The sequence below is a fragment of the Ursus americanus genome, chromosome 5, assembly GCF_024610735.1.
Source record: "Ursus americanus isolate L20-20 chromosome 5, mUrsAme1.1.p, whole genome shotgun sequence".
NCBI lineage: Eukaryota > Metazoa > Chordata > Mammalia > Carnivora > Ursidae > Ursus > Ursus americanus.
In genome coordinates, this window is record NC_142131.1 from 75933020 (window position 1) to 75957806 (window position 24787).

At 52.4% G+C, this 24787-nt stretch overlaps 1 protein-coding gene across 1 annotated transcript in view; it reads right to left on the bottom strand.

The window, feature by feature from the left end:
• Nucleotides 1-24787, bottom strand: part of COL23A1 (collagen type XXIII alpha 1 chain) — a 309289-nt gene that overhangs the window by 36029 nt on the left and 248473 nt on the right. The window contains exons 4-5 of the mRNA XM_045794937.2: nucleotides 9042-9049; nucleotides 7440-7466 (exon numbers count right to left, since the gene is read on the bottom strand). Of these exons, the coding sequence (XP_045650893.1) occupies nucleotides 7440-7466; nucleotides 9042-9049 (35 nt within the window). The remainder of the gene's footprint in view (nucleotides 1-7439; nucleotides 7467-9041; nucleotides 9050-24787) is intronic.

Genomic DNA, 24787 nt, shown 5'->3' on the forward strand with positions numbered 1-24787 from the left:
TCTTTCCACCGCATGGGCAAGATTTCAGGAGGAGCTGGCCGGACCACCTTGGTACCAAAATAACTGCTTTCTCTCAAGTCTGTTTCCTGGGAAGGCCTGAGGTCACCGCGGTGACCTGGTGCAGGTGTGTGAAGAAACCCTTCCAGGCAATGCGGGGAGGAGGGCTTTGCTGCCTGGGGAAGCGGGAAGAGGTTCAGGCAGCAATCGGCCTGGAGGGTTGCACTCAGCAAAGATGCCACGGCAGGCACACCTGCAAAGGGCGGGAGGGACCTCCTCACTGGCCCCCCACAGGGCTGTCCTGTGCGACATGCTCTCCCAGAGCCCGACTTGGGGACAAGGCTGATATTTGGGGCTGGGGGCTCTCAGCTACTGCCAGGAAGGTGCAAACAGCTACGGAGGGTAAGCAATGTGCCTGGGAACCCCACATGTGACAATCGAAAGGACTCTGGGGACACAGCATAGGCCCAAGACCAGCACCCCGAGTCAAGGAGCGCCTACCCCATGCTGGTGCGGCACCCTGGGGAGGAAATCCCAGCAAGGTGGCCCTTTCCCTCGGGCCCAGCTGTGTCTCCCTGAGGTTCCAATCTGAGGGCTATTATCGGGGGCTCGGGAAGTGTCCTTTCATCCCATCCCCACTCCACCCGGAATCTGGGGGGCTGGGGAGCGGCACCACAGGGGGCCAGATGAAAATGAGACGTAGGTTGTCAAAATCTAAAAACAGATGAATTTGGAATATTACAGACGAATCATTTAACTAATTACATTTTTACAATCAAAGCTGTTTTTGAACTTCGAGAGTGCAAGAAAGCATATGAATGTGTGGCGCTCTGTGGTCCTTTCTGGCTCACTTGATTAATTCCAAACGGTCCAACTGAGTTTTGCGTTTCAAAATTGGTCCCAGGCTGAGACCCTGTCTCATCGACCACAGTTCCGCTCAGAGCTAGGCTAGGCTTTCCCTGGGACCTGGGAGCTGGGTGCTGGTTTCCCTAGGCTGGGGCTGCACCCATTGCTGATTCTGGAGACACAGTGCAGCTCCTGACCCCCTCCCCCCTCCCCCCTCGCCATGCATTTCTCCTGATAGATCTGGGGTGATGCTCAGCCCAGGCTGCTCAAGGAGCTCTGGTTCCGGCCCCTCATCTGTCACCTGGCCTGCAAATCCTGCCAGATCTCATTTCTGACACCTGTCCCCTTTCACTGCATCCTCCCTGGGGCAGTCTGGAGTTGGGCTTCATCTGCGAATTATTGCCCCGGCCTCTACCTGGACCCCCTTCCTCCAGTTTCTGCCCCGTAGCCAGGGAGGTCTGTCTCTTCAGTGTTCACACCTGTCCACGTCACTCGGGGTTTCTGTGGCCTCCCAACTCTGCTGCTGGGTGGGTGGGCGCCCTGCACTCAGCTTTAACTCCTTCCTTTCTCTGCTGACCCGCAGAGCCACTGTCCTCGGGGGACAGAGGATCCCACTGCACGCCTGTGGCATTAACGGTGCCTACATGTGTGCAGCGTGGAATGTCTTCCCAGCTTGTCCTCCTGCCGAACCCCTGTTCCTCCCTCAAGACACACCTCAGATGTCCCTCTCTTGTGAGGCCTCCCCTGGTCCCAGGGAGAGTCAGCCACTCCTTCCTCCATGGGGCCCAAAGCCCTGCCCCTATGTATTACAGCCCTGCCAGTGGCGCCAGAAGATTCTCTGTCTGGGAGGCTCTCGTGGTCTGGGTTTTGGGGGGGTTTTCCGGAGGGAAGCCAGGCCCCCCGCCCTTGCCCACTCTGAGATCCGGAAACGCAACGCGGCCACTGGAAGCTTAGCTTTTCCAGACGTCAGATGGGCACGAATAGGCATGCATAGGGTGGGGATGTGCTTTGAAACTGTGAAGTGCCACACAGATCTGATTTCCGATGTCACCAGGCCAAGCTTCGCACTTGGCTAGTGCGGACACACAGGCTCACAAGGCCTAAGTGATGGCCGAGGCAGGTCCCCTGGCTGGGCCCTGCTCCATTCGGCTGCTCCGTGATGGGGACAGGACGCTGGCCGCGGAAACAGGATTGCACATTTCATCACAAGGGGGAAGCCTTTCTTCCTGATTTCTAATAGTGGCCGCGATACAAACATATGAATGAGGAATAGCGAAGAAGGTGGAAGGGAGACACGGACTTCTTTCTTCAAGTTAGACTTGGCTTTCCGTTTTGGTTTTTCCGGAGAGCGGGAAAGGGTCTGGACAAGCTGCTAATGGTGGCATGCGGGGTGAGCTCCAGCCCCGGATAAAAGCAAGAGGTGAGGACGAGAGACAGACAGTGACTCCAAATATCGGTGTCCCTGGGTGCTAAGAGGTCCCACCTGCTGCCCCAGCCTGCTTGCTGATAGGGCAGCTGGTGTGCCAGGGAGTCCCCAGCCTGTCCGCTCATCTGGGCTCTGTCGTGCGGGTGGGCCCTGTGTCTCCGCCAAGCGCTGTTAGCCTGGGCGCTCAGCCTCTTCATCTGTCAAGGAGGGAGGAGACCATGGACCTCCCAGGGTGAGAGCCAGCGCTCAGTAAGTGCACTTGCTTCCCGGGCACGTTGGAAGGGCTTGGGGGGAGGGGGGAGGGGAGGAGACGGTCCTTTCTTCCCTTAGGAGGGGGGGAATCTCTGAACCCCTGGCAAGGCAGCTTGTGGTCTCTATAAACACAAAGCCAAGTTTCCTTGGCCTCCAGCCTCAGTCAGCCTCTTAGCCTACAGCCTACAAGCTTCTGCGCCAGGCAGCCCTGGAGATCTCTCGGGCTTCCCCTCCCCCCCCCATACCCATCTCATTGGTTCACTGCCTCCAGCCACACTGGACACGCGAAGGTCATCCCCGCTCATGACCTCATGCACTTGCTTTTTTCCTCCAGGAACACTTTCCCGACAAGATCTCTGCATCGTTTCCACCATTAAAAGCTCAGCTTGTCTCTCTCTCTCTTTTTTAAAGTTTGAGAGAGAGCAAGAGAGAGAGAGAGAGAGCACAAAGAAAGAGGGAGAAGCAGACTCCACACTGAACAGACAGCCCAACACGGGGCTCGATCCCAGGACCCCCAAGATCATGACCTGAGCCCAAGGCAGACGCTTAACCGACGTACCCCTCCCCTTGTCTCTCTTGTTCGGTCCTGGTCCAAAGACCCAGGAAAGCATTTGGCACAGACTCATTGACCAGTGGCTCGGTGGGCACAGTCCCCACCCCGGCCTCACTGAATTTCATCATCTCCATGCACCTCTGATCTCCAACCTGACACTCTCCTCGTACCTTCAGATACACGGAAACCTGAAGTCCTGTGAGATATGCCACAAACACCTTTTTTGAGAAATGTTTAAAGTGCGCTCTGAAGGTATGAAACGACCCAGAAAGTCACTACAGCTCCACGTTAAGAGTCAAAAAAATCAAAACACCAAAGAGGAAGAATTTCTATGTTGGAATTAGCAGATGATGAGAGTGACGTTTTCTGTGCAAAAGGCAAGGTGTAGGCAAGATCGAGTCTTTTCATCTTAGACAGAAGCCACGGTTTGGAGTGAAGAAAGGGTTTGTATAAGAAATCTCCAGGAAGTCACAGTGACCCCTAACTGTTCCTTCCTCTCTGTTCCATGGCAGATTGGTTGTGTTGGTCCCCCTCCCTCACAGCTCCCCAAAGACTATGACTGGTGTGATTCATCTTTGCTGTACCCGGCACAGGGCAGGACACCTTCCAGACCTGTTCAACAGAGCCAAGCCTCCTATGTATGAGATGGCAAATATCACTTTATCAACATAAATGCTGATGACTACCCCCCAAATGCAAGACGAGCGCAGTGCTTATGGCTCCTCTGTGGGTCCCACCTCTGACTCACAATATTCGGAGCTCAGAATTCCCCCTAGGCTGCCCATTCCACGGTGTCCCAGGACCAACTGGGATCTGGAAGCTCTTAAAAAAACATGCTGATTGCCTCTTTAAACTATACCTGCAATTCTAAGCTCTACCACCAGGTGGCAGTTGGGTTTACACAAACTTTATTAAAACTAGTTTCATCTCCAAGACTGTACTTCTCATTAAAATATACCCTAAATTAAAACAAGATACTTACATGCACACTTTTTTTTTAACTTATCATATTGGCATAGATTTAAAAGTATGATAATACCCACAGTTGGCTAGGGTTTGGGGAAATATGCAACATTCCTAAGCTGTTGGTGGGAATGTAAATTAGAATATCCCCCGGGAGGGCAATTTGGCACACAGCAAAAGCCTTCAACATGTGCAAACCCTTTGGTCCAGCAATTCAACTTCTAGACACTGATTTTAAGGAGAAAATCATGGAAATACACCTACATTTATTCCCAGGACGTGGACCATAGGGGTAAAAGACTGTCAATATAAACACCGTAACTTGGACATGGGTTAAATTATACAGATGATAAAATGCTATGTAGCTACTACGTTCTAGAAGAATTCTGAAGGATGTGGAAACATCTCATGCTATATTAAATGACAAGGAAAAAAAAAGGGCTCCGAAGAAGTATGTCCAGTAATCCCATTTTTAGAATAATAAACATAAAAACAAACTCACACATAATAAGTCTGAAAAGAACAACCACAGAGACGTTGAGAAGACTTATCTGCGGGTGGGAGGATTATAGATGATTGCGTTTTCCTTTTTTGTGTGCGTTTCTCTATTTTGGGACGGTTTTCTAATAAACATGCTTCTGTCGTCATCAGCAGGGAGCTATTCAGGAGCCCGTGCAGAGACAGGGGCAGGCTGGCCTCTTTGCAAGGAGGCTGTGCTGAAGGTGCCCATGGGCCCTTGTCAGTCCACAACCTGCCCCACCGTTGCGCTTGGCTCCTGCACCCCAGTCTCCCGGCGGAGGCTCTTAGGTCCACATCTGGACCTGGTTTCAGCTGGTCTCGCTCAGGGGAGGGGCCAGCCTGGATTAATCCAGAACGCACAAGCCCGCACACTCTCCACCGTGACCCTCCCGCTTGACATTTTTCTTGCCCTCACTTCCTTTTAGGAAGTGACATGTTTTTAACACACAAAAAAAATCCTCCCTGAGGCTGGTCCTGAAGTTTCCTAAGCAGCAGAAAAATACCTTTTCCTAAAACGTTCTCAAAGCCATTTTCCCTTCCCAACACTGCCAGTGAATGTTGTTTTGGACGACAGTGACTTCCCAGGCACCTGGGTGGCTCAGTGGGTTAAGCGTCTGCCTTTCGGCTCAGGTTGTGATCCCAGGGTCCTAGGATGAAGCCCCTTTGGGCTCCCTGCTCAGAGGGGAGTCTGCTTCTCTCTTTCTCCCTCTGCCCCTCCCCCCGCTCGTGTTCTGTCTCTCTCGCTCTCTCTCAAATAAATAAATAAAATAAAATAAAAAGTTATTTCTTAAACCTGTCTCTCCTTCTCCTAAGGCTTTCCTTGGTGAGGAAAGACAGCAGCATGATCGAGGGGCTGCCGCATTCACGCTGCTCTTGGACCCCGCATATGTTACCCTGTTTTAATCTTCCAAATCTGTGTGCGTGACGTCCCCAGGCTCTGAGAGGCTGAGTGCCCTGCCCAAGGCCGCAGGGCCTGGACGGCAGAGCCGGCAGAGCCGTCTGTAACTGCCCCCAGGCTGGGAGCCAGGCCCTCCACCGGCCAAGAGATCTGAATTTCAGTTCAAAACACATGGGCCCCATGAACCCAGGGAAGGTCATCCCTCCTGCCTGCTAACCCCATGGGCCTGCTTTCCCCCCTTCAGGAGCCCGGCGGGGTGTCAGCGCTGGAGGGGACCACCGGAGCAGCGGGACTGCGGGAACAAGGGTGCTGGGAGGCACACAGCTGGACCTGGCTGGTCCTGGTGCAGGGACACCTTGGACCCAGTGGGGGCAGGGCCAGCCCAGCCGTGGAAGATGCCCTTATCTGTGTGGAGAGGGCAGTGCGGGTTCAAGTTGGGGCTAGGCGACCTCAGGAAAAGGGGTGCCCTGGCCCTGTGCACTCATGGGTGTGTGACCCGAGATTTTGACAGGGTTCTCTCACCCCTTGCCCTGCCTGGCGGCCACTTCCTTCTCAAAAAGCTCCCAACTTTATACCAGAAGGACACATTGCACGCACATCCCCCCCACCCCGCCTTCCCTCCCCCAACTCATGGAGCCCCATCTCTGGCCCATGTTGGGCACCAAGCCCCTCACATGCCAAACTCAGGCTTAATTCCCTGCAGCCCTGGACTAGCCCCAGTCCCCTGTCCAGGGTGATCTTTGGTGTTGGGGGTGCCCCAGGCAGGACCTCACCTCACCTGAACCCCACTGCCCTCTTCACAGGGAGGGAGCTGGAGACTCAGGGCTTCACAACCAGTGAGCGGTAAAGACAGGATTCCAACCCTGGCTTCCTAACTCCACACAAACCTGGACTTGGGAGCTGGTCTGGAACCCCTGTCCTTTACCCAGGAAAAATGATTCCCACCATCAGCCAACATCCTCTCTCCTGCTCACAGCCAGGGAGAGAGGAGTCCATGTCACTCCGTGCTCAGACGAGCTGATATGGGGGGCAAGGGAAGAAACCCATTCACCCCAGCCACCACCCACTCTCCCTGGGGCACCCAGCTGGGACGCACAGCACTGGCCTGCAAGCCCAGATCCACAGTCTCCTGGCAAGGCAGCTCCTGCAGGACTGGGAGACCCCGCCCCCCCCCCCCCCACCACTTTGCCCTCCATCACCAGCGGGTCCTGACTCTGGACAGCGCTGGTCATTAGCAAGGGCTCTGAATCAACCACTGTTTTCCTCCCTGCGTCTTCCTGGCCTGAGGGCACAGAACAGCTCCCATCCCCCAACCACACCCCAGGTCCCCGCCATGCTCTCCTTCTGTGAGGTCACCCCCCTGCTCTGACACATCAGGACTTCTGGATGCTGGGGCCGTGGGACTTAACCTCTCTGAGCAGGACTGGACAGTCAGCACAGCTCCATGTAATTTTGCTTTTCATGCAGCGCTCACCCAGCCTGGGCGGGGGATGTCGATTCCAAATATAAGCCAACTTTGAGGTTTAATTCAAAAGATCTGAGAAGTGATGACACCGCAAAGACCACACTGGAACCCATCAGTTCTCCTGATCCCGAGTGCTGACAGGATGCGGTGGGCTGGGACGGGCAGCCCCCTGCCCACTGGGGAGGGGCTGGCAGCCAAGCCAGCCCGGGGTGGGGGTGGGGGGCGCTCCACAGCCAAGGGCCGGACCCTCAGCTCAGGGCGGACAGGCTGGGCAGCAAGAGTGTCCAGAGGCTTCGGGATGCCAAGAAGGCTCCTCCTTGAGCCTCTTTGCTTTGCCTGGAGGACAGCTGGAGCGGCAGACAGATTCGATACTGCTAATCCCCCCTCTACAGACAGACCTCAGCCGCTGAGAGCAGAAGGGGGGGGGCAGGAGCGTAGACAGAGTTAAATAAAGGCTCAGAGTAAGAAGATCAGCTTGAGAGAAAAGGGCACAAAGAGCAAAAAATAAATGGCAAATTACCGGGTAGCCATCTCGTCCTGATTGCCCCTGTGGTAATTAATACGTCATTAATAATCAGACTTTGAGCAGAAAACCATATGGCAACACTTACAACTCAATCAGGGTCCCCGGTCCCCCCACGTTCTGCGGGGGTTTGCAGCAAAGGCGGATGGTTTGGTAATGACTCCTGGTGTGTGGGGGGGCACTCAGGGCTCCGACGGGTCTGGGAGACGGAGCACCCATTTCCTGCCTCTTGGAGCCAGGCTGGAGGGGCCACCAGGGAGCACACCCACGCGGTTTCGGGGGGGGGGGGACATGGCGAGGACCACAGGGGGATGTGGTGATTCTGAAGGGCGGTGTCAAGGCCACCTTGGAAAAGGCTCCCCGAATAGGGTCTAGAGAGCAGAAATGGCTCTTCCTCCCTGTTGCCACTGGGAGGGGGTAGAGAGAGGAAGGCGGCCTCGGAAGCCGGAGATACGGGCGTGGGGGGCGGGGCATTTCTTGCTACTGGATGCTTCTCTGCCGGGACCCACCGGCTCAGAGCATTGACCGTCTGGCCAGTGGCCCACACACTGGCATCCATCTCAGGCTGCAGCTTGAGAAATCTGCATTTGTTGAATACACTTAAGAGCTTAACAGCCAAGTTAAAAAAAAAAAAAAAATCCCTCCACTGCCCTCTGCGCTCCGCGCTTCGAGCAAGTTCACACAGGCTAGCCTCCCCGTGACAACCAGGAATGACTCAACAGCCAGAAACTGCTTTGGCCAATAAATCTACACATTTCTCGCTGGCTCGCTCTCTGGCTCCGTGCGGCGCCGCTCCCTGCGCGGAGGAGCCCAGATTCCGAAGGGTGCTGATTGGGAAGTGAATCATGGTTAGGAGGAAGTCAAAATTATAACTGTTCATCGAAAGGAATTCCTTTAAAAGGCTCACTTTGGCCCCAGCGGACTGTCAAGTGCGCTCCCTGAATTGATTCGTCAGGATTCAGCGGGCTCTGAAACACTGCCCAGATGAATCGAAGACAGACTCGCCCCGTGTCTTTGGAGAAGGACCCGCAGTTCCAGGGCGGTGACCTTCCCCTGCTTTCCGTGCTGCCCCCTGGCGGCCAGTCCCTCCCGCGCACCCTCCTCCAGCTCCACACCCTCGCCGGCCTGCGGGGCTCCTGGGAGCTCAGCGGCCCAAACCAGGGAGGCAAACGCATTTTGGCAAATCAGGAAATTTGGCATCTCTGCCTGACTCCGGAGCCCTTTGTGCCTAAGCACGCGAGACCAAAACATTAAAACAGATTAAGTGCCGCAGAGCATTTAGAAAATGAGGACACGGTGCTTGCATTTCTGCCCAAAAAGCTGAGCCAGAGACCGGGCAGCCAGGCCCAAGAATGCCAGTTCTCTTGGACGGAAAAGGGTCACAGAGTGCTTCACAGGGCAAGTCAAGCCCGAGAATTCTGTGCTTGCGTTCATCTACAAATCCAAAAATAATATGGACCCTGTCCAGGGCTGTTTTTGGTTTTTTTGTTTTAAAGGACACAACACACCTAACTAAAAACTGTTTTCATGGAATAGTTTACAGAAGAGAATGAAATATCTTATCTTTCAGGAGCAGACAGCATAATCCAGGACACTTACGGGAGGACCTGCAAAACACAAGCCGAGAGGCCACAGTCAGCATCATGGGGAGAGACGGTCCCCTTGCCCAGGCCAGCCCCTCCCTCGCACAGCTACTGGCCGCCCCTCCTTGCAAGCCTCTGATGCTCTCACGGGCCCCAAAGCCAAGTGGCAGGACAGAGGGGGTGCTCTTGCCCTGGCAGGGGCAGGGGCAGGGGCGGGCGTGTGGCTGGTAATGACAATCCCGAGTGTATTGGTTTGGGCGTTCATTTCATGGGGCTGCTGTGGATCCCTGCCTGGGGCCTACCCGGGTCCGGTTTTGGCAAGCCAGGTAGGAATCAGACTTGTTTCCACCTGAAGGACAAATTTTGGGGTGCACCTGGGGTCAGTTCATTTCTACTGAAGGGGAAAGGCTTGGGGAAGAAAACATTTGGGGTAGAGGGCAGAGCCCTCCTAAGGGTGCAGGTGTGGGTGTGGCTGAGCAGACATGCAGGGTGCCCGTGGCTCAGCCGGGGGTTAGGGGCACAGAGTCTGGTGTGCGTGGGGAAGCTGAAGGGGCTGGGTCCAGAAACACGGGTGGCTGCTCCGGGAAAGGCTGGTGCAGCACGGCTGACACCTGTCTTCCCGCAGGTGAGGACTCGTGGAGAACATTCTCGAAACCCACAGGTGTCTTCTTCGCCTTCCGGGGTGCAAACCACACTGTATTTGACCTTCTCAGCCATCTTTGTGGGAGGTGTGATAACAACACAGATGCTTAGCGAGAAAGCAGGGACTTGCCCAAGGCCACATAGTTGGTTAAGGGGTGGAACTCATCCTGGAAAGACCTCTCCCGACTCTTGAACCCCCTACACTTTGCGCCAAAGCCATGTCGCTCCCAATCCAGTAAAGTCTCTGCTCCCCGCAGGCCCGACCGGCACAGGGAGGAGGGGACACTTTGCAGGCCGTTGGCCCCCACACATTGATGGATCGCCACCTATAAGCTGGGTCCCCCTGGGGGGCAAGTAAGGGGACCCACTGGTGAGTAAAAGAGGCAGGATCTCTGACTTCCAGAATATTTCTGGGAAGGATCGATGCTTAAGAAAACAGTGACTCAGGGAGAAGTGCAGCAAGCTCCCAGCCAGGCTGGGTCCTGAAGCTGAGAGATGATTATCTCAGGGAGGAAGAGGGAGGGAGCCGTGGGACAGAGATGGCAAAGCTCCCAACTTGTCAGGATCACTGGGCTTCTGAGGAGCTAGGGTCCACAGAGGAGGGGTGGGGAGGAGGACCTGGGGAGAAGGCCAGCCAGAGCTCGGGATGTCCACACCATGGCCCAGGATCTGAAGGGCAGAGGGAGGCAGGGGGCACAGAAGGGTCCTGCTCAGAGGAGAGGTGGGAGGGGGTGAGAGCGGGTGCGGGGGGGCTGTCCCCGTGTAGACGTGATGGTGGCCAGGACTCCATGTGCTCACAGTGGAGAGGAGAGAAGTGAATCAGAAGACACTTGTCAGTGGGGACCCATAGGACTTGCTCATCCATTTAGGTGGGGGGTGCATGGGACATAGAAGAAAGAGAGACAAGACAAAGATCTTTGGCTTGAAAAACTGATGTGTGGTGGTGCTCATACCCAAGGATGGTAACGTGGGGGGCTGCAGGTCCCCTGAGTCTAGACTAGGGTGGGGCAGGGTGTTGGCCACTTGGACAGCTGTACAATGGACTTCTCACCTTCAGCCAGGGACCTCGTGCCTTGTTTTCCCAGGAAAAGAAAAGCCACTGGACAGACACGCTGTCACCTTTCTGACGCCACGCGCACACACCAGCCTGCACCCGCGTGTGCCCAGCCTCCTCTCTGTGTCCCTCCGGGGAAGTTAGGAGCCGACCCGACCCGCCTTCCAGGGGCCCTGCACCCACAGCTCCCTCCCTGCCTGTTGCATCGAACCTACTTTCTCCAGCAGATGCCTCGCAGCAGCTCTGGAAGGGCTCCAATTTCTCCGCTGAAAGCCCATCCTTTGCTCACACGCCCTCCTCCGCTCGAGCCCTGGCTCTCCTCTCCCTCACTGCCGGGAAGAGGGGTCTCCTGTCACTGCCTCTCATCCCACACCTATGGGTTCCATCCCTCTCACCACCAGAACGGCTCCCACCGAGTCCCCCCAGCCGCCTGCCTCCACATCAGTGAGCCCGCCAAGGATTTCTCCTCCTCACCCCACACTGCTGAGCGCACCCGCCTTCTGGAAGCGCTCTCTCCCTTCGGCTTCCAAAAGGTCATGTTCCTCCCACCTCCCTGCCTGTTCAGCCGGCTCAATCTCTCCCAGCCTCACGCAGAGGCTCCTTGAGCTCATGGCAAAGGCTTTCTTCTCTCCAGTTCTCCGTGGGACTTAGCTGTCCCCTCTCTCCCGTTTTCCCCAGGGATCTCATCACGCTCTTGACCACCCGAGGCAGAAGTGCCCCAAGTGGGTGCCTCCAGCCCAACTGTGCCTCAGAAGCCCAGCCTCCCTCGAGCTGTCTGCTTGCCATCTCCCCTTGAACAGTCCCCAAGACTCCTCAGGCCAAGCTGTGCAGACACACTCATGGTCTGCCCACAAACATGCTTCTTCTCCTGGTTCCTAGTCTCCATGGGTGACATTCCCGCCCGCCCAGTGACCCGGACAATGACGAGTCCCCCTCGACAGCTCTCCCTCCTCAATCTATTGGCACATCCAATCTGCAGACATTCACTGAGCATCCGCTGTTCTGGACGCTATTCTAGGCACATGGGACACAGCAGTGACAATGACAAAGGTCCCTGTCCTGAGGAGCTTACCTTCTAACGAGGGAGGTAGCCAAGACACCACAAGCATAACAAAGAAGTACATCACCTGCGAGACGACAAGCACAATGGAAAGAGGCAGCAGGGCAGGGGAAGGAGGAGCTTTCAGTGCCGGGGACAGACTGGCGGGTTCAATACGGTGGTTGGGGTAGATGTCTTCCTAAGGTGACATTTAAGCAGAGGCTCGAAGGATGTAGAGAGTGAACCCGCAGATTCCTGGAAAAATGTGTACCTGCCAGAGGGAACCCCCAGTGCAAAGACCTACCCCCTTGGGGGCAGAAGGGTGCCTTGTGTGTTTCAGGAATGGCCAGGAGGCCAACGAGGCCACAGCACAGTGGGAGGTGGCTTTGGGCAGGTGGGGGGTGGTGGCAGATGGGGTAGGGTCTTGTTGGCCATTCCTAGGGCTTAATCTTTTCTCTGAGATGGGATCCCCTGTAGGGTTTAGCGCAGACACAGGACAAGACCTGGCTGACATATGAAAAGGATCACACCATGTGGGGTGGCAAGGTTAGAATCCTGCAGCGATGCTGGGGAGGAAAGATGGCAGCTCCTAGCTGATGGTGGCCGTGGAGGGGGTACAAGGGGCTGGACTCTGGATGGATTCTGAAGGAGGAGCCAAGAGGATTTTTCTCCAGACTCTGGAGGAGTCAAGGAAGATGCCACGATTCTAGCTTGAACAACTGCAGGGATGGAGTTGCCATGGACGGAGGTGGGGAGACTGTGCGTCGGGCGGGTTTGGCTGGAAGGCTCAGGAGCTCAGCCTTACGCACACAGCACTCGGGGCTGTCCCAACAGTGGGAGGTTGGAAAGAAGAGAAGGAATTCCTAGAAGCTGAGTGGAGAAAGTACATTGAGGAGGAGGGGGCGGGTGTCTGTGCCCCCCACTGCGCACAGTTGAGTAAGCTGAAGTCCAGGACCAGCCTACTGCAGTGCCTGGGAGGCTCAGTCCATTAAGCATCTGCCTTCGGCTCAGGTCATGATCCCAGGGTCCTGGGATCGAGCCCCAATTGGGCTTTCTGCTCAGTGGGGAGTCTGCTTCTCCCTCTGCCCTTCCCCTGCTTGTGTGCACGCTTTCTCTCAAATAAATAAATAAAATCTTAAAAAAAAAAAACGCCCAGCCCACTGGCTCTAGCCACATAGGGGTAGGGGCAAGGGGAGGGGTGGGTATGCAAATCTGGTTGGAGATGGTTTCCGGGAGAAGGGAGAGGAGGAATATTGGCAGCGAGCACTTGCGAGCAGTTTCACTGCAAAGGGGAGTGAAGACACAGAGCAGGTGCTTTGGGGACATGGGGTCCAGACAGGGCTACTTCTTCAAGATGAGAGATATGGCCGTATGTCTGTATAACGGGAGTCATTTGCAGGGAGGGGTGGATCCTACATGTTGGAGAATGAGGGTTCCTGGAGTGACGACCCTGAGGATGGCACATAGAGACAGCACTGCTGGGGGCAGGAGCTGGACATCTGTGCGTGGGTCTGGCATTCAGTGTCACCAGCCAGCGTGGGGATGTTTCCCTCCAGCCACCGGTTGCTGTGCAGGTGCTGGTGTGCGTGTGTGGGATTTGAGCCAGAAAGGGTAGGGTGGTGGGATCTGTGGGTTGGAAGATGCATGAGATGGAAGGAATGTGGGGGTCAGGGAAAGAGGCAGTGGGTTCGGGTGACTTGTGTGAATGGGGGTGTCATTGAATCGGGATGTTGCATTTACTTGTGATGATGGGGCATTGGTCAATACCATGGAAGGGAGGTCGGCTGGCAGTCCAGCTCACTGAAGGAGGCCTGGGTGTGCGAGGGGCAGGAATTGACCCAGAAGGAGTGTTGGTGGGAAGGCTGCAGACCCAGGAGCTCAAACCCACAAGCGACGAGGGGGAAATGCCCAGGTCAGGGCTGACATGTCGCTACTCCAATCTCCACCCTGGGGCCAGGGTGGTATTTTCAAGATGTAGATCTGATCATAGCACCCTCGTCCCCCCAGTCCTCATTTCCCCGTTGTTCTTAGGACAAAGGCCCCAGTCCTACACCACGAGCTGCGATCTGTCCCTGACTCTCCACCTGAGCCCCTTGAACCCGTGGGCAGAGAGGCAGTGTTATAAAGGGTGCTGGGCAGACTGGTGGTTATCAGGACAAAGTGAAGCTGGATCCGTGCCTCAGCATTAGCCCGGATAAATTCCAGAAGGATCAAAGACTTACATGGTAAAAAAAAAAAATCATAAAAATCCTAGAGGAAAACAGACCCATAAATACGGAGAGCAAACGGGTAGTTGCCAGAGGAAGAGGGGGATGGGCATGGTGGGTGAAGGGGGGTGGGAGATACAGGCTTCCAGTTAGCGAATGAATAAGTCACGGGGATGCAAAGTACAGCGTAGGGAATATAGTCAATGATACTGTAATAATGTTCCATGGTGACAGGTGGCAGCTACACGGGTAATGAGCCCACACAACCTACAGAGAAGTCGAATCACTATGTTGTACACCTGAAACTAATGGAACACGGCGAGGCAACGATACTTCAATTAAAAAAAAAAAAAATCCTAGAGGAAAATTCCTTTCTAACCGTGGAGAGGGGAAGCCTTTCCAACTACAGTCCCTAATCCAGAAGCCATAAAATGAGAGTTTGATTTAACCGCATAAAACCAAACATGCCTACAAGGCAGAAAGCACTGTAAGCAAAGTCAAAAGCCAACGTGGGGGAAATATTTCTGACTCATGTCACAAAGGGTGATGGACCTTGTTGTAAAAACGCTCGTACAGATCGACTCTGCAAACACTGACAACCTAAGAGAAGAATAGTCAGAGAGCAGATGAAGGGAGAGTTCAGAGAAAACATAAATAGCCTAGGGGCGCCTGGGGGGCTCCGTCGGTGAGGCGTCTGCCTTCGGCTCAGGTCATGATCTCGGGGTCCTGGGATCGAGCCCCGAGGTGGGCTCTCTGCTCAGCGCGGAGTCTGCTTCTCCCTCTGCCCCTCCCCCCACCCCACCCTGAGCTCATGCTTGCATTCCCTGTCTCTATCTCTCTCTCTCTCGCTGAAATAAATAAATAAAACCTTTAAAAACGTAACAATATGCCTTGGAGCTGTTTCCCCATTAGCGCATCTATAATCACATTAGTCTTTTTCACACCTGCGTGGTATTCCATTTCAAGTTGAACCGTACCATCTTTCTCTCCGCGGTGCTGCTTCTAGTTTTTGGCCATTGCAAAAAGTTCTGCTGTGGATATTTTTACGTACTCGTCCTTTTACATACATGTTAACACATCTACAGAATATGTTTCTAGCAGGATCATTGTTGCGGCAATGGGCACAAACATTTTAAGTCCTAATTAGCATTACCAATGGGTATCTGCTGTGATTATAGTTTTAACCGTCATTTCTCACATTATGAATGAAGATTCGCTTTTGTTTCATATACTTATAGGCTGATTATGTTTTCTTTTTTTAAAGATTTTATTTATGAGAGAGAGAGAGAGAGAGAGAGAGCGCGCATGCACAAGCAGGGTGAGTGGGAAAGGGAGAAGCAGTTTCCCCACTAAGCAGGGACTCAACTGACGGAGCCATCCAGGCGCCCCTTATTGTTACATTTTTAAAAAGGTCTGGAACAGTGTATTACTCTTTATTTAGCCATTTGAGCGAAGAAAAAAAAACGTGATAGGCTTTTGTTTGGATAAACGTGCTCTGTCCTGGGTGTGGACACAGACAGTGTTCATCAGGCTGCCTGCGGGGAGGGGAACCGAATGGCTCGAGGACAGAAGCGGGGGTGGGGTGGGGGGAGACTGACTTTTCACTGCCGGGCTCTTTGATGTCCCTGGATACACATGTGGGGCTTCCCAAGTCAGAAAGGGCAGTAAGCTTTAACTGAAAGCTGGCTGCAGTGAGGTCTGCGTTTTTGTCTGGTCCTGCGGCTCGGGCTGCCTTTTCTCAGGCTCCCCTCTAAGCTCCCTCCAAGAAAGCTCAGACTGGGGGGCGCCTGGCGGGGGGGGCGCAGTCAGCTGAGCGTCGGACTCTTGGTTTCGCTCAGGTCCGGATCTCAGGGTGGTGAGATCAAATCTTGTATCAGGCTTCCTGCTCAGCGTGGAGTCTGCCTGACGTTCTCTTTCTCCCTCTGCCTCTGCCCCTCCCCCCTGCTCATGCTCTCTCTCTTTCAAATAAACAAATAAATCTTGAAAAGAAAAGAAAAGGAAAGAAAGCTCAGACTGGGATTATCATTGTGAGCACCCTGGTCCTGAGCGGGCAGCACGGTGGTGGGTGGGGGGGGGGGCGGGAGGAGGGCTGTAAGACCAGCCATCACTCACTCACTCCTGAACTGGAACTGCGAACTGAACTGCGTGGTTTTCCCCAAACATCTCATTTAACCCCCGCTGTGTCCTCCCCGGGCACAGGTTACAGATGAGAAGACAGGCTCAGAAAGGTTACTGTGCCCAGAGTCATGTCCTGCTTCCATCTGGACAGAACCCAGGCCGTCTGATTCTGAGCCTAACGAAGGGGGTGGAGAGAAACCGCTTTGGCAGGGAGAGCTTCCCCCGAGGTGCCTGGGAGCGTGTGTGGCACGTCTGAGGTCACCAAGCGAGTGAGGGGGCAGCCCGGGCTGGAGTCCCAGGTTTCGTGGGACCCCAAACCCACAGCACCATCTGTGTCTTCAGAGGGGTGGAACAGCAGCATTCCGGGGAGTGGTTCCACCGCTGGGGGGGACAGGTCACATCTAGCCCGTCCGAGAGTCTCCAAAGCACCCTGGCCGTCACCTCTCTCAGGCCCTGCTGGCACAACATCACTGGGCCACCATTGCTTTATATCAGCACCACCCCCACAGCGTCCTAACTGACCTCCTCTGGGCACCCTGACCCACCCACCAGGGGGGCCTCTTAAAAACAACCAGCCCTTCCCAGGGCTTCCCATGGTGCATGGAATAGCATCCAAACCCCCCCGCACAGCTCTGCAGCCTGGCCCTGCACCTCCTCAGTGCCCATGGCCTTGGCCTCAGGACACCCACATCCACCTGGCCCCACAGTCGGCAGGCTGTGGCTTCTCCTCCTTTGCCCTCACTGGTATCCATCACAGCTCCCTGCCATTTCCCTTCCAAGCACTTATCACCATCTTTAATTAGTAACCCCATTTCTTTGTGTGTTTACGGTCTGTCAGCCCCGCCAGTGAGGCCGCTCCCCGAGAGGTGGGACCGCAGCTGCTCGGCTTGCCGCCGTCTCCCTGCTGCCTTGCACAGGGCCTGGCAGACAGAACACTTAGGGGACCAGGGGGCCAAACAGACAGGAGTGCGGAGCTGCCCAGCAGTTCACAACCACTTCCGAGCCCTGGGCACCCGACTTCGCGGCACACCGACGCTACGGCCTGCAGGGAGCCGAGCAGCCACGGGTGATGGATGGGGCGGAGGGCTTGGGTCAGGCCGTCCAGGGGTCTCTGCTTGGAAAGTGAGGCCGGCTGCAGGGCCTCCCATGGCCCGGCCCCGTTCTGCACACAGCTTTCAAACATATGTTCCAGGCATTGCTGGGATCCATTGACTTTGCTGTCAGGAATGTGGGGAGCAATGAAATAAGAGCCAGATGACTTGGGAACTCAATAAAATGGGTCAGAGTAGAGGGTTCACTGATCCTGTGGCCTCTTTAACTGAACCAATGTAGCTTAAAAGGGTTCCCCAAACCAGGAGCTCTTTGTCCCTCTGGGGAATAGACATTTCCTGAGTGTTTCCCAAAGGGTATATTCCTGGAAAAGCAAACTGGGGAGAATATTTCCCACTGCCTGGCAGGTGCCCAGCCCACACACCGGTGGCAGCGGGCGGGGGGGGGGGGCACGGCAGCCTTGGTGCCTGAGGCTGCTGGGGCCATCGTCCCTGGGGACAGTCTGCACCTGCTTTTCTGTGTGGTCAGGACTCTTGAGTCCTGCTCTGCTTGCTGCCCACTCTCTCCAACACACCGTGGCACTGCCCCAGCCCTCTGCCTCTCCCCACTCAGCCTGCTCTGGGTAAAAGGCCCCAGATCCTGAGCCTTGAAAATCCAGCCCATCAGGAAGATAGAGACCTTCAGCCATGCTACTCTGGGGCTTTTAAACTGAGTTTGTGGGTAGATGAAATGAGGCTTGTAGGTTGGCAAATCCAGAGCCAGTAATGAGTCCGAGAGCTGGGACTCAGCTCGGCTCTCTGGCCTGGATTTAATTTGGCCGGTACTATCAGGGAGGATAGAGGCTTTAGAATCCTGGCCCTCCAGCTAAGGAGCTCAGCAGGTGACCATCCCTGCCTCTCTGGACTGCTACAAGGAGTGACGGACCCACTGCGCATGTGTAAGGTGCCCAGGACAGCGGTGGCGCAGAAGACCAACGCTGGCTAGAAGGACAGCATTCTCTTTCTCTCGCGCTCTCTCCAGCATGCACACCCACGCATAGACACACATGCGCGTGCACTTGCACGCCCCCGATCGTAGGGGGAAGAGAAGCACAGCTGGTGGTTTTCTGTGGTTTGGATTCATGCTGCAGAACCAACCCTAACAGAACAGCAGATCTGAAGAGTGTCCTGTTGAGATGGCACCGCAGAAGGGCCCCCGGCATTTTGGGCAACACGGTCAGGGGTGAGGACACCTCCCTGGGATTCAGGGTCCGACAGGCCAGCCTGGGTGTGGAGGCTGACTCTGGCAATCACCCTGTTCATCACACATTGTGCAGGGCAGGCAGTGGGTACTGATGAGAAGCCCGAGTGGGAAGTAAACACAGTGGATTTTGTTGTTGTTGTTGTTGTTGTAAGTAGGTTCCATACTCGGCGTGGAGCCTGATGCGGGGCTCGATCCCAGGACCCAGAGATCAAGACCTGAGCTGAAATCAAGAGTCAGCCGTCCAACTGACTGAGCCACCCAGGCACCCCTCTGTGGACTTTTTTTTTTTTTTTTTTAAGATTTTATTTATTCATTTGACAGAGAGAGAGAGCAGGCGGGGGTGGGGAGAGGCAGAGGGAGAGGGAGAAGCAGACTGCCCGCTGAGCAAGGAGCCCGATGTGGGACTCGATCCTAGGACCCTGGGATTATGACCTGATCCGAAGGCAGACGCTTAATGGACTGAGCCACCCAGGCGCCCCTGTGGATTCTTTATATAAATAAGTAAATAAATAAGTAGTGTGATCCAAAAGGCATTCAACGTCATCATCAAGAAGGCAATGGAAATGGAGACCACAATGAGACATCACCTCACATCCATTAGACAGAATGGCTACTGTAAAAAGATAGCAAGTGTTAGTAAGGATGTGGAGAAATTGGAACCTTTGGGCTCTTGGGTGGGTTTGTGTCTGGACTCTTGATTCTGTTTCACTGGTCTATGTGCCTAAAGGTATCTGTTTTTATACCAGTACCATGCTCTTTTGATTACTATAGTTTTCCAGTATAGTTTGAAACCAGGAAGCATGATGCCTCTGACTTAATTCTTCTTTCTCAGGATTTCTTTGGGTATTTGGGGCTTTTAAAATCCATTTACATTTAATGTAATTGCTTGGGAGACAGGATTTATGTGTGCCAATTTAGTATTTAATTTCTCTCTGTTTTATGTCTTTTTTGTTCCTCTCTTACCCATTATTGCTTCTTTTTTGTTAAATAGGTATTTTCTAGTATATCACTTTTTTTTTTTTTAGATTTTATTTATTTATGTGACCGAGAGACAGCCAGCGAGAGAGGGAACACAGCAGGGGAGTGGGAGAGGAAGAAGCAGGCTCCCAGCGGAGGAGTCCGATGTGGGACTAGATCCTTGAACACTGGGATCACGCCCTGAGCCGAAGGCAGACGCTTAATGACTGCGCCACCCAGGCGCCCCCTAGTATATCACTTTAATTTCCTTGTTTCTCTTGCCATACTTTTGGAATAATTTTCTTAGTGGTTGCCCTGGAGTTTATAATTACCATCTTTTTTTTTTTTTAAAGATTGTATTTATTTATTTGAGAGAGAGAGAGAAACCGACAGAGAGAGAGAGAGAGAGAGCGCGCAAGCAGGGGGAGCAGCAGAGGGAGAGGGAGAAGCAGACTCTCTGCTGAGCAGGGAGCCCGACATGGGGCTCCATCCCAGGACTCTGGGATCATGACCTGAGCCAAAGGCAGACGTTTAACCAACTGAGCCACCCAGGCGCCCCTATAATTACCATCTTAATAAATAATTTGGTTTGGATGAATAACAATTTACTTTCAGTTGTAAACAAATACTTTGCTCCAATATAGCTCTGTTATCTCCTTCTTTGTACTTTTAGTGTACTTTTATGAAATTACTAATTATGTATCATAAGCCCATCAACACAGTTTTATCATTATTGCTTTATGCAACTGGCTTTTAAATCAAAAGAAAAAAAAGTGCTATAAATAAAAATACATTTATACTGTCTTTCATATTTACCTGTGCAGCTATCTCATGCAGCTCTTTATTTCTGTATGTGGATTTAAATTACTGTCTAGGCGCACCTGGTGGTACAGTCAGTTGGGCAGCCGACTCTTGGTTTTGGCTCAGGTCATGATCTCAGGGTCATGGGATCAAGCCCTGTGTTGGGCTCCAAGCTCAGCGGGGAGTCTGCTTCTCTCCCCGTCCCTCTGTCCCTCCCCCCACTTTCACCCTCTCTCTCAAATAAATAAATCTTTTAAAAAATTAATTATTGTCTAATGTCCTTTCACTTCAGATGGAAGGAATCCCGTTCGTATATTGCTTGTAGGACAGGCTGATAGAAGTAAGTTCTCTCCATTTTTTTTTTTTTAATCTGGGCATGTCTTAATTTTTCTTTCACTTTTGAAGGATACTGTTGTAGATTTCTCTGTTAACAGTTTTTTTTTTTCTTTCACCGCTTTGAATATGTCCTCCCCACTGACTTTGGGCTTTCATGATTTTCATTAGTAGCTGATTTCATGAAAAGAAATCAGCTACTAATCTTATCAAGGATTCCTTTTCTGTGATGAGTCATTGTTCTCTTGCTGCTTTCAAGATTCTCTCCTCATTTTTTGCTTTTGGTAATGTGGCTCCTTAGGTGTGGATCTCTTCGAGTTTATCCTACTTGGAGTTTGTTAAGCTTCTTAGATGTGTAGAAAAATATTTTTGTCTATATTTGGGGAGGTTTTGGCCACTATTTCTTCCCATATTCCTTCGGCCTCTTTCTCTGTCTTCTTCCCTTCTGAGGCCTCCACTACATGTACGTTGGCACACTTGATAGTGTCCCACGGGTCTCTCAGACTCTATTCATGTTTCTTCATTCTTTTTTCTTTATCTTCCTTAGACAGGATCATCTCAACTGACCTATCTTCAAATTTGCTGATTCTTCCTTCTGCCAGCCCAAATCCACTGTTGAGCCTTTTCAGTGAATTTTTTCATTTCAGTTATTGTAATTTACTGCTTCAGAATTTCTTTTCTTTTTTTATACTTTCGATCTCTCTATTGATAGTCTCCATTTGGTGGTACATAACTCCTGTGCTTTCCTTTAATTCTTTAGACCTGGTTTCCTTTAGTTCTTCAAACATAATTTATAACAGTCAACATAAAATCTCTGTCTAGGGGTGGCTCAGTTGGTTGCATGTCCAACTCTTGATTTTTGTTCAGGTTGTGTTCTCAGGGTCATGAGATCGAGTCCGGAGTCCAGCTCCACACTCAGCAGGGAATCTGCCTGTCCTTCTCCCTCTGCCCCTCCCCCCACTTGCTCTCTCTTTCTCGCTCTCAAATAAATAAATAAGATCTTCAAAAAAATAATTAAAATCTTTGCCTATAAGTCCATCTGTGCTTCCTCACAGACAGTTTTTACTGACTGCTTTTTTCCCTTTTTCATTGCCATACTTTCTTAAATCTTTGTGTTTCATAATTTTTTGTTAAACACTGGGCATTTAAAATAACTTAATGTGGCTTACTCTGGAAATGAGATATCCATCCTGCTTTCCAGGATTTGTTGTTGCTGTTTGTTATTATTGTTGCTCTTTGTTTGCTTAGGGGTTTTCCTGGACTAATTCTCCAAAGTGTGTCCTCTTTGTCAAGTGCAGCTTCTGAATTCTCTCTTAGTTAGCTTAATGGTCAGCTGAGACAGAGGTTTTCTTTAATGCCTTGATCCAGCACATCTCCCATTCTGTGCCAAGGGGCTCATTGTGTGTGTTGGAGCATAACTTCAGTGCTCTGCCAGGTTACAATTCTGCCTTGCCTTCACTTCCTGCTTGAGCAGGGCCTCAAGGTCAGCCAGAAGTGAGAGACTAGGGCTCTCTCAGGTCTTTCGTGGACGTGACACACATATCCCTGGAGCATTTCAAAGCCCCTCTGGGTGGCTCATCCCCTAGATTTTCATTGAAGTGTTTGTGTCAGCTTCTTCCTTGTTCCAACTGGTGTTGCTACCTTAGGCAGCTGTAATATTAAACAATTGCTGCTGAGTGTTTTTGGCAAGCACTCAGGGACAGAGTTTTTCCCAGTGAGTGAGCTCTGCATCAGGTCAAATAGAGACAAGTCCTAGGTATGGGCTTTTCCTGGAAGCTGACAAATAGTGACAGTTCTCTGGGAATGAGCAGTTAGGGACCTTCAAATTGTTTTGCTTCCTTCAATGGCTGCTACCTTTCATAGGTACTGTGGCTGTGAGATTGTTGATTTTTTAGGCTACCATGGGGCTGGGAAATGGGCAAGTTAAAATGCTACAAACGTCACTGCTTTAGCAAGATATTTGTTTTGAATAAACATTTCTTGTGTTGTTACCAGACATTAATTTCCAGAATTCTGAAAAGGTCCATTTTTCCCTTAGTGTTCTTGCTGCTTTTTATGGAGAAGCAGATTTTCAAAGGTCCTTCCTCTACCATTCTAGAAGTGCTTCTTCCACCGGATTTTTAGAAAGTGTTTCTTGGGGTCAGGGTAGATTAAAAACCTTAGCACTGACATGGCAAGGCAGACCTGATGATTGTAGTAGAGCTGACACGTAGCTAGCCTTTAAAGTCCTAGTTCTTAAATCACAGAAACTTCTGGAACTCTGAGAACCTCTCCCCTGCCCCCCAGGGGCCAGGGCAGGAAGTGAATGGCAATACCATGGTCTCCATGGACCACTGAACAAATGATGAGAACATTGTTGTGTGAATCAGAACACGAAATATCACTGATTATCTTCTTACGGTCATTTCTGAACTATATGGCTACCTCCTAGAATTTTTCAATGGGACTCACAGAACTGTTTCTTACCCTAAGAGCCATAGACTCCTGGGGAACACATGTAGGAGTAATGAAGGGTCCTCAAATCCAAACGCAAAGGAAGCATCGTTAGTAAAATTAATAAATCTCTCTGCACGTTGACGTACTTTCAAGTGCATACTGCCACTAATAAATACACAGATCTATTTAAAGCAACGACAACAACAGAACCCTAGCACCGAGACTGCTGAGCTAAGGCTGGCAGCTGCGGAGATGGGGTGAGCGCCTCCATTAGTCTCTGCAGGTTTAACACGGGCTAAGCAGCATTCGATTGCTTCGTCCTTGTGTCTGCCCATCTCCTAACCCTTTATCCATCATTTACCCACCACCAGTCCCTCTTTCTCTCTTCCTCCTCGCTTTCCTCCCTCCTTCCTGTCAACAAGCATTTACTGCCCATATTCTGAATGCCTAGGGCTCCAGCCCCGGCTCTGAGGAGCCCCTGCTTTGGTGGAGAAGGACAGGTGTGCAGAACAGACCACCACGACCAGGTGCAGAAATGCTGGGACAGAGGAAGGCATCGGGGGAAGGGGGAGCTGGGGAGAGTGGAGGCTCTGGGGGAAAGGCAGGTCTGGATGGAAAAAGAATCCTGCCCAAGGTCCCTAGAAAGAGTACCTCAGAGTGCAAGAGCAGTGTTGGGCTTCTTGGGCTGAGAAGTGGGGGAAATGGGAAATCCATTCCATTATGATGGAAACGCATAAACGCTGCAGGGCTCTGGGGGTGTTTTCCAGGCAAAGACTCCCACGGGCAGGGGCAAGGCGAGCTCTGTCTGCAGGTCTGGGGCAGCCGTGGTGCAGCAGGAAGGCATCTCGGCCAGATACTGGCCCACCGGACAGAAAGAGCCTTTCTTCCTGGGACTCAGGAAAAGGCCTGGTTTGTACAAGGGAAGGTGCCAAAGCCAGGATGTGCATGTATGTGAAACTATCTGGAAATAAACAGGGGGCCCCGCCAGAGCTAATCCGAGACGGACATCTGCTCTGTGCTGCTCACACCATTCCCTGACAGGCAGAGAATCAGGACCCTGCGTGGGAAAGGGCCGAGAGGGGAGGAGGGGCTGCCCACCCCTTGCCCAGCAGCTGACCTTACACAAGACACTTATCCCCTTGGAGCCTCAGTTTCCTTATCTGCAAAATGGGGATGATAACATATTTTTATCTTTTGCAGGGCTCTGTGAGGGTCACAGGAGAGGAAGGACTTGAAAGGACCCAGCCCAGAGCCCAGTAAATCCATGTCTTTCTTTGACTTTTAGATTGTTTTAAAGTGGAGTCTGAATTCTAAATGGATTTTTTAATAAGCTGAGTGGTATTATACTTTATCTTAAAAAAAAAGTCACTGTGTATTCCTCATTTCCTTCCAGAAAGGACATCAGAAGGTTACAATAAAATGCAATGAGTCCTTTTACAAGGGTTGAAAGGAGAACTGAGTGATGCAGTGTGTTTTTGGAGAGCTGGTAGCATGTGTATATGGCACCGGGGGTGGGGTGGGGAGGGGAGAGATTACACACAAAACCCAGAGGAAAGAAAAGTCCTAGCAATCAAACACAAAACAGCCTTCAGCTCTGGAAGTCAAAGCAAGCAGGATCCATGCAGGGCGTTTCCTAGCAGTGAACTCCAGGGAGTTTAGCTGGAAGTCCTCTATTTAAGGCATTGGGTAAGGCAAGCACGCAGTGGTACAGGGGGCAGGAAGCCTGTGCCCAGGGCCCGGGAGAAGACTCTGGGGCACAGAGAGAACGTGCCCCATTTCCCCCTGGGGTGCAGTCTGGCTGGGGTCCTGGTGAAGCTGAGGGCTGAGCATGTGGGCAATCCTTCCTTCCCTGTTCTGTGCACCTGCCTTTCCCGAGCCTGCTG